Genomic DNA, 10,068 nt, shown 5'->3' with positions numbered 1-10,068 from the left:
TAAATTGCAATGAAAAAGATCCTAATACATTCAATAGAGGAAATGAAAACAAGATTTAAAATTGACGCAAACCAAAGCACATGAATCTCGTTCATAGCTCCTCTATTGTTCTTCTTTCACCTTCAAATTGTGTGGGTGTCACCTACAAATGCAAGTGAATAGCAAGCAAGATGATTGCAAGAAAGCCATTTGAAAGCAACAGCATAAGATTACTTGAAGCATGGTTGTCGAAAATGAGCAATGATAGCTCAATTTATAAAAAAGAGGATTTTGAATCAATGGATGAGATTAATTTGAAGATAGGAAGAATCAGCGACTAGGATCAAACACATAGTCGAGTTTCCATTAGGAGACAGAGAAAAAATAGAAGAAATTTGAAATCAAATCAAGGAAGATGGAATCAAATCGAGGAAGATAATATGGGGATTTAATAAATAAATCAATTGATTATCCTCATATTTTTCCAAATTGGCAGGTTGAAAAGATAAATATGGGGTAATTAATAAATAAAATTTATTAATTATCCGCATATGACAATATAAATATGATAAATTAATAAATTAAATTTATTAATTTACTATTCATATTTAAGAATTAGTTCATCAAATAAATTGAATTTATTTAATTATTGAGAGGAAATATTAGAATAAGGGGAAAATAATTAATTTATTATTGTCCTAGGATGCATGATAAAAATTAATGGCCTAACCAGAATTAGGTGTCTACAAAGACAACACACTCATAGGTCATGACATGATGGATTCCTAAGATTATCCCCCATCTATAATATTTCCCAACCTTAACCAATTCTTTAATATTTTCCCTAATCCCACTTTGTTAATTAATGCATAATTAATTAGCTAATATCTTGATTCCTACAAATCCTCCATTTAACCCCCTTGCTTAAGCCTCATTAACCCCAAGCCTAATCATCATTAATAATTTTCCCCAATTTTAAATTCATCTCTCCTACTTAGCTCCACATGTGACTCCCCCTCATAAATGAGCTTTCATGCAAGGGTCACTATCCCCTCCACCTCATCTTCAACCCAAGGGTGCTCACACATGTGTGAGAATGTTCTTCCCCATAAGAGCCACCCTACACTTTCTCTTTCCAGCCATATGTCATCCTCCTCAAACCTAGGACTCTTACACTTTGCCAAAAATGCTTCCTCTTGTCATCTCCATGTTCTTCGCAAGATGTGCTTATACATGTGTGAGCAGACCTTGTCCTCTTCCTCAAGCCAAGTGTTCTTCCCAAGACACTATTGGCTTGATGATAATTGTAATGTATTCATCACTTGTTGTCATTGATGAAACACTCTCACACACACATATGATTATATTGACTACCGGTGTAACTTCAATTGTTTACATTGTTAACCAGTATGTTAGAGGTTTATCTCTAACCGGTACTTTGTGTCAACCAGTATGTGTATAAGAGAAAACCTATGGTTATACTAAGTCGGCATCAAAATGAAGATCAAGATGGAGATCAAGCAAAGACTCAAGGACAATGGTTCACATGTTTTATTCAAACTGGTATTGATTGTTCCAACTGGTATTTGTTGATTTTTGTGATGAGTTACCAGCACCGACTACTTGGCGATAATTTTTGTGATGAGTTATGGTCACTTGTCCAAATGCATTGCACTTGGGAAATTGTGTTATGATTTCCTAAGCCAACATGAAATCTGAATGTCTATATATATCAACATCTCTGAAAAACTTCAACAACTGATGGTATGCATGAAGAGTGAAATCTTTTTGAAGAGCAATAGGTGTTAAGATAAAGAGTATGTTGAAGAGCAATGTTGAATGTACTTAGAAGGATCTGATAAAGCAAGTATTGTGTTACTCATAATAGATCAAATCATTCTTATTGTTTTCTAACCATTACAATAGAATCAAATCCCTTAACCGGGTAAGTTCTAACAAGCTTCAATGTATAAATCCTCTAACAGGGTGATCCATTAGTTTGGATTCTTAAATCCTCCAGCAAGGTTACTCCTAACAAGGTACTACTCTTAACAGGGTATAAGCTTCTAATCAAGCTTTGGGATCTCTAACAAGATTCGCTTCTAGCAGAGCACTTTGTAGACCTTAACCGGTCAATTACCTATTACTGCAGATAGTTAACTTGTGACTCTCATCTCACCATGGTTTTTACCTATTTGTGTTTTCCACATATAAACACTTTTGTTATGGTGGATGCTTTACTTTTTGTGGATGTTGTTATATCTTTATGGATTGCATGCATTGTGTTTATAAGCTTTATTAAGTTCATCTACCGGTTAGTGTTTGAAGTAGTGTTTTATTTGGTGTCACTGATTCACCGCCCCCCCCCCCCCCCCCCCCTCCTCATGATTTTCAAGTCCATCAAACACTTCACCTTGTGACAAATTTCACAAGGCTAAGAGGCCAAGCCACCTCACCTTCTCTCATTCAATTTCAACCCTCTATTATCTTTTGATCTCAACCATTCATTTCAAATTCAAAATTCTATAAATTGGAGTCTCCTCCCTTCACAATTCATCCACTTCATTTTCCAATCTTATGTTGTTAGTTTGCATCCATAGTCATTTCTAATTTGCATCATCATTATCTTCATTTCATCATTCGATCCTTTAATTCCTCCATCCTACCATCATAATGCAAAAAAAAATTAATCCATCATGTATTAATCCCCTCATCCATTCAATCCATTGAATCTATCTCCCATTATTGTTGTGATTATTGTAGATCGTCCCAGATTAAGAATCCAAAAGAGCAAATCAAGTGGAGCTTCAGCGCATCCACTTCTAGCTCTATCTGAGGAGATTGGAAGGTAATAACTTAGTTAAATTTGATGTTTTGCATTTATTTTAAATATTTAGCATGCTTAACTAACCTCTCACTTTTCTTTTCTTTCATACCTTTTGGGAAAATAAAGTAGACACTACAACAATATGATTCCATCAACAATGTTCAAAAAGTAATTCCAAGATTAAAATGGCCCACCCCACCTAAAAACATACGTACATGGCCTAACCCCTCCACTCATCCTTGAGAGAACATCCTAACTTGGACTAGTCAAATATCAGCTCATCATTATTGTGATTATTCAATAAATTGATTCTTTTTTATGTTAGAAGGAAACATTATCATATGTCCCAAATACCATGTTAGTCATTTTATTATAGTCAATAATTTTAGTATCTGAACTCGAAAGGTTTGATGTGTTATCCCTCAATATATTTCATCAAGACCAACATGGTCCACTATACCATGTTGTTTCTCAAGGATAATTTTGTTGGAAAAAAAAATTGTTATTTTCTTTTTCCATTTAGTGTTCTTTGTCATTTACCCTATTTTTTCTATTTTTGTGTTAGTTATCTCATGCATGAAGTTACATATCATATTGGTTTTTATATCCTAGCATGTACTATTCCATGTTATATGAAAGAATTTGTTCAACACATTTGGAATCTCTTTAATGATTCCCCTACATGTACCTACAATCACCGACATTAGTCCTCATCATGAAATTATATTCATCATAATAATTATAATCATAAATGTATATTTTCATTACATCATATAACCCACCATCACATAATACCTAATGTATCTCATCATAATTATTCACACATTTTCTACAACTACTAGCATCATTTCTTGTTCCCTTACACCCGAACCATCATGCATCTAACCAAATGTTCTTTATCCCTTTAAAATTATTTCTCCTTTTGAGAAACCACCTAGGTTCTATCAATCCACCTTCTCTCTCAAGGGGGCACTACTAATCCAATTTATGATTTCATTTGTCTTTATCTTTTTTGGCATTCCACTACTTCATCATATTCTTATATTTTATTTTATTTTAAATTACACCACTTCTTTTAGTCACAATATTGTCTCAAAGAGAGGGGAAAGAAACCCCTAGAATTTATCCTTATATTTAAACAAAATCTTGTAATTATTCTTACACCACCTTTAGCACTGATTAATTAAATAAATTATTTAATTAATTAGCTTTCTCCTATTAGCTAATGTAACCACACAAATATTTTTTTAATTAATTAAATGAAAGTATCTAATTAACTAAACTAATTTCCATCATCTCTTTTTGTTTTAAAAAATGGAACTATTTGTCCAAAATCTAAACCATCCACTTACCTAATTAAAAATTCCTAAAAATATAAAATAAAGTCAACATTTAATAGTAGCCATCAAATCTCAACTACCAATCAATCAAAAATTGATTTGAAATATAAATCATAAATCCAAAATAAATTTAGCATTTACTCTAAGCATCAAATCATTCAAGCAAATCCTAACCATTCATTTCAAAATACCTTCAATCCAAATTCAAATTAACTTTTAATCTCAACCATCCACATAATCCAATCAATTCCAACCCTCCATAAACCAATTGACTACATTTAATTATCTCATCCCTTTCAAATTCAATTCAAAATTCTTCTTATTCAATCCTAGCCTTTAATCATATATTCCTATCAGATTTCATCTATAAATCAAACCCCATCTTCAACTAAATGAAAGAAGAGAATAATCCGAATCAGTACACATTGTCAAATTGAAGACTTCCAATAGCAATCCAACATCAAGCACATTCACATAAACTTAGATTTGTACTAATTGCAAGTTTATCAATTCAAATCTACATATTTACTTAATTGAAAATAGTGATAAGATTCAAATTAGAATTTAGTTTTAATTATGTTTCCCTATCTTTCCAATTTTCTAAAGAGCAAACAATAACACTTCTTTTATCAACCCTAAATGACCCTCACTTTTTGTAAGCTTCACAATTAAATATAAATATTATGTTCACCTTAAATAAAAAATATGAAAAATATATTTTTTAAAACATATTAGTTCTAACACCTCAACCATAATACCATATATTTGGAACACTCAACCATAACATCTCATTAAAGATTTGAAACTCGAATCATAATACCATATATTTGGCGCTGGTGCAAGCCAAGGTACACGCAATTGTTTTTTTCTCTTTGGTTTGTATGAGGATCTTTTTCTCCAAAAGAGATATGATGTGGGATTCAGTGTTGATAAACCAAATGGAATGAGATAAAGTTATTTCTCTGTCTGTTCTTGATCAAGAGATTTTAGGGTTTAGGGTTATATTTGTCAGTGCTCTATAATACTCTGGTTTGTTTTATTCATGGTGGTCAGTGTTTACCAAATGGGGTGGCGGAACAGCTTTAAAGTTAGTAAAACAAAAAGAGTGTCGTAGATAAGAAGCAATGTGTTCCAGTCATAGTCATTCAAAAATATGTAGAAAGTTGTGCTGCTACGGAAGGAAAACGTGAGTCCAATGCTCTTGCCCTTAAAACAAATGCGCCACAGAAAAACCAGATAAGCTTTTGGCTTCTCCCCACCAATGATGTCACACAGCCATGAACAAAATGCATTTGGTACGTAAACACGTAGCCTGTTTATAAGATTTCAAAATATCCTTCACAAGGGAATAAATAATCGTACGTCCTTAATGTAAAGATGAATGTGTTTGTAATAGATAGAAACTCCTTCAAATAAACCAACAAAACATGTTTGTAGTTTCAATTATATGATCATTTTAATAAAAAATCGACATATTAACAAAACATGATAGTTATGACAATGAAACATAAATACGTCCTTGATGTAAAGATGAATGTGTTTGTATTAGATAGAAACTCTTTCAAATAAACCAAACAAAATATGTTTGTAGTTTGTATTATATAATCTTTTTAATAAAAAATCGGCATATTAACAAAACATGATAGTCATGATAATGAAACATACTTTTTAGTTTTGTTTTGAGTTATATTGAACATGGGTTCAATTCAAGTGACTTATATGCATAAGTTGACACCAATGAAATATATTTTTTCACTTATTTACTTTAGATACTATCTAGCATCCATTCACAATCACTCCATTGTGCAAGTCAGAGTGTTCAAATTGAGGGAATCTAGGTTTTTATATTCAAAGACAAGTCTCAGATCATTAGCATCATCATAAAAAAGAAAGTATATCGAAAAACATGAAATCAAGATAATAGGACCATAAGAATCATCAATCATAAAATTGTCAGATCTACATTTAGAAGAACAAATACACCATCAATCTTCATCCTACGAATACTATATCATTATGTCTTTGATCATATAAACAACAACAACAATAAGGATTTAACGAAGGTATAAGAAAGTCCAAAACTTCAACTCTCACATAATGGACTCCTAATGACCTTCTTCAACATCATATTGTACATATAGATATCAAAGAAAAGAAAATTCAATTTCAGATTTTGTAAACTTACAAAAGACAAGATTATAGTTAAAAGACAAGATCACAAATATTAGTCAAGATGATAGATACAATTCAATCTAGAACAAAAAAATATTAATATTTGATATACTTCTATTATTATACATCAAAAAATTACAAAAACAACATAATAAAATAACAATATTCTCACCTTCTATTTTAATTTCACATTCACTATTTCATGTCTTTAACTAATATATCTTTTTAATATTTAATTAATATTTACTTTTGGTGTGATTTTATCCCTAAAACTATATGCTCCCCTCATATATGATCAAAGAAAGCATAAACTTGTAAGTTATTCAACTAAAACAGATAGATTATACCATTCTTAATAATGAAAATATTGAAATCACCATTTTACAACCAAAGGGGAAGTATCACTATTACAAATACAAAAGTATTCTCTGTCCACATTCTGCTCTACTCAATGACTCAATGACATAACTTCGATTTTGTCTACAAAATTTTGCCCAAATCATTCCTTCATAATGCTTGGTAACTCGGCACCTGCTCACTTTTTCCCTGTTTAGAATTCACTTTTCACACTTTTGAATTGCCTTGGCTTTGTATGGAGTTCTTATCTATAATAAACCAACACAAGAGTTAAAAGTTTCTTGATTGTGTGGAGCTTCTAGTTTTGTTTGACAAATTGCTGCTCATTATTAATGCTTACTCTCCCTGTATTGTAAGATATAAAGAGAAAAATCAGTAGCATATTTATGATCTGAAATCAGATGTGAAGATAGTCATGTGAACGAGTATATAGGGAGGGGACAATAAGAATAAGAAAATGGATAGCAAGACATATAACCATAATGAACAGAATGGGAATGGGAGCTTTGGAGCAGAAGCAAAGTACCCTATTTCATGGCACCCAGAGTCATGCCATCATCATCTTCAGGAATAAAAATTCTTTGCATGGATTCATTTCTGGGTCAAGCAGATGTCTCTATGAACATGAACAGAGAGAAAAATTATCTCATGGATGTTGCAAATCAGCCTAGTTATACTTTATTCTTCCATCAGCTGCCACAACAGCCTGAGTCACCACCTTTGAGAGAGGCTCTGCCATTGCTTTCTAGTGTAAGCTCTGCAAAAGAAGAAGCAAAAGAAGAGCTAGTAAGGGAAGATCCAGAGGAATTGAAACAGAATGTGACTGTGGCTCTGCATATAGGGCCTCCTAACAGTTCATTCTCTGAGAATCCTAAACTTAAGAGTGCCCATGAATTACAGGAAGAGTGTAGATCCAGATCACCATTGGCAGAAGGTGGCGGCCAGGAATACTGGATACCTACAGAAACAGAGATTCTAATCGGACCCACACAGTTCGTTTGTCCAGTCTGTGCCAAGAGCTTCAATCGCCATAACAACATGCAGGTGTGAAAATTTTTTACTGTAAATGAATTTATTATGCTGCTGTCTGACTGAAGACTACATGATATATTGTTACAGACACACAGATTCATTCACAATCTGGGTTTACAAGTAGCTTACTATATTTACAACAATAACATTTTATTTCAGCACAAGAAAATCTAAATGATGGATGATTAAGTTCACTTTCATTTAAAAATGCTAGTTTTCCCAGATAGATCCCATCTCTGTGTTTCTTCATAATCAGAATCAATCCTTTTGCTGCGGACTTATATTTACAGTTAAAATGGTCCTGTTTCAATTCCCAGCTCTTTGATCTTCCCCAGACAAGCTTAAATCCTTATTCCAGAAATGGCATGACAAATAAACTTGAAAGTATTAAACATAAACCTGGTTTGGTCTTAGGTTATAGATCTATATTAACAAATGACATGACCAGGTACTTCAGCCTCCCGAACCTCCAGAGGACAGTTTATAGTTGTGTTGAATCAACATACTGGTAATATTGTGTCTCAGATTTCAGAATTTTGAACAGTGATTGAAGTTTTAGAAATCAAAAAATATACATGCACAATAGCCTGCAAGTTTAAATAGATCTAGCTTCAACTGTGTTATAGTCCATGAAAGTTTAACAAACTGAAAGTTAAACAGAGCACCACTCTCCCACATGATTTTAAAATGAATTTGATTTGATTAGATTCAAAACTGTGAGTTTGATTTTTGGAATCAAAAAAAAATTCTGTGTGTATCTCAAAATTTATCAAAAAATTCAGACTTTTTTATAAACTTGTGAAATAAATCTCATGGACTGTGAAAACTTGATGCCTGTTATATTTGCAGATGCATATGTGGGGACATGGATCACAGTACAGGAAAGGGCCAGAATCACTTAGGGGCACACAGCCTGCTGCAATGCTGAGACTTCCATGCTACTGCTGTGCAGAGGGATGCAGGAACAACATTCACCATCCCCGTGCAAAACCATTGAAGGACTTCCGCACATTGCAGACACACTACAAGAGGAAGCATGGCGCCAAACGTTATATGTGTATCAAATGCAGCAAATCATTTGCTGTGAGAGGGGACTGGAGAACCCATGAGAAGAACTGTGGCAAGCTTTGGTATTGCAGCTGTGGATCAGATTTCAAGCACAAGCGCTCTCTCAAAGATCATTGCAGGGCCTTTGGCCATTCCCATGTTCCTTAGCCACTTAATTCATTGTAAGAATGAATCAAATCAACATTTGCATAGCTCTTTATTCATTGTAAGAATGAATCCAATCAACATTTGCATAGCTCCTCCCTGTTTTGTTGATTCAGTGTTGTTGTTTTTGAATTAAATTGTGTGTGATTTTTTTAATCAACATTCGGATCACGTTTCAGTATAGTTAAAAATTAAAAGAAAAAAAAATTGATCTTGATTCAAAAAAAAAGGTTTCTTTCTGTTTTGTTTTTCTCTGAACAATTGTGCTCACTGCTGGCTGCATATTCCAGTGCAGGACTGTGACGAGAGTCTTTTATACTGCAGGAGAAGACTGTAAGAGTTCAACGGGCTGTCTGAAAAACTGATTCTCCAGTTAAAAGCAATCGACTCCAATATTCTCTTCTAAGACAAGAGTTGATCGCAGTGAAAGGTCTGTAAAATATTTTCAATCTTGATAGAACTGCTAACTAATGATAATTCCAGAGACTTCCAGAAAGTGAAGCACGTTTGTTTGTCGCTACCTGTCTTACAATTGCTCTGCTTGTCCTTTTACGTTCTGAATGTCTCGCACGTGTAATGCCTCCACTCGATCGACAGGATGTTACCATCATTTTATTTGTTTTTAACTTAAACTCAATAATACCTTTTGTTTTTGTTATGGGAGAGGATCTATTTCTGTGTCACTCAAAATCTTACATGATAATTTCAAATTGCTTTCATTTTTTTAGAGTAGTTTATTTGGCAGGTCTCTTTCTTTTATCTGAGGTTTCAAGATCACATCATCAAATATGATATGACATCAACATGTTTTTTGTTGAGGCATCTAAAATAAATCTAAGAAAAAGTGAGACCAATAATTATGCACTTGGTCGTGTTTTATTGGTGTGCTCATCTAATATAACATGATGTGTTGTTTTATAAATATAAGGAATACATTTCATTCAATTAGCAATACTCATATCAACGTGCTAACAACTTTAACAAGGAACACAATGTGTCAAGTTCCTGTCAATAGTGTGGTTAGTTTAGAGATAGGTATTGAAGGAGGTAGAGGGAGGGATAGAGAGGGGAAAAGATAGAGAGAGGGAGAGGAATAGAGATAGAGATAGAGATTTTGAGTTTTGTGTGTGTGTGTGTGTGTGATAGAGA

At 33.1% G+C, this 10,068-nt stretch overlaps 1 protein-coding gene across 1 annotated transcript; it reads left to right on the top strand.

Annotated features, from left to right (window-relative positions):
* The first annotated feature begins 6,982 nt into the window (after positions 1-6,982).
* Positions 6,983-9,575, top strand: LOC131078939 (zinc finger protein WIP5-like). The gene is made up of 3 exons (XM_058016787.2): positions 6,983-7,719; positions 8,557-8,936; positions 9,210-9,575. The coding sequence occupies exons 1-2, from the start codon at positions 7,210-7,212 to the stop codon at positions 8,920-8,922; spliced, it is 876 nt and encodes a 291-aa protein (XP_057872770.2). The 5' UTR covers positions 6,983-7,209; the 3' UTR covers positions 8,923-8,936; positions 9,210-9,575.
* The last annotated feature ends 493 nt before the right edge of the window (positions 9,576-10,068 follow it).

This window comes from Cryptomeria japonica, chromosome 2 (genome assembly GCF_030272615.1).
Source record: "Cryptomeria japonica chromosome 2, Sugi_1.0, whole genome shotgun sequence".
Lineage (NCBI taxonomy): Eukaryota > Viridiplantae > Streptophyta > Pinopsida > Cupressales > Cupressaceae > Cryptomeria > Cryptomeria japonica.
Note: the sequence above shows the minus strand (reverse complement) of the source record. Positions and strands in the feature narration are given on the sequence as shown.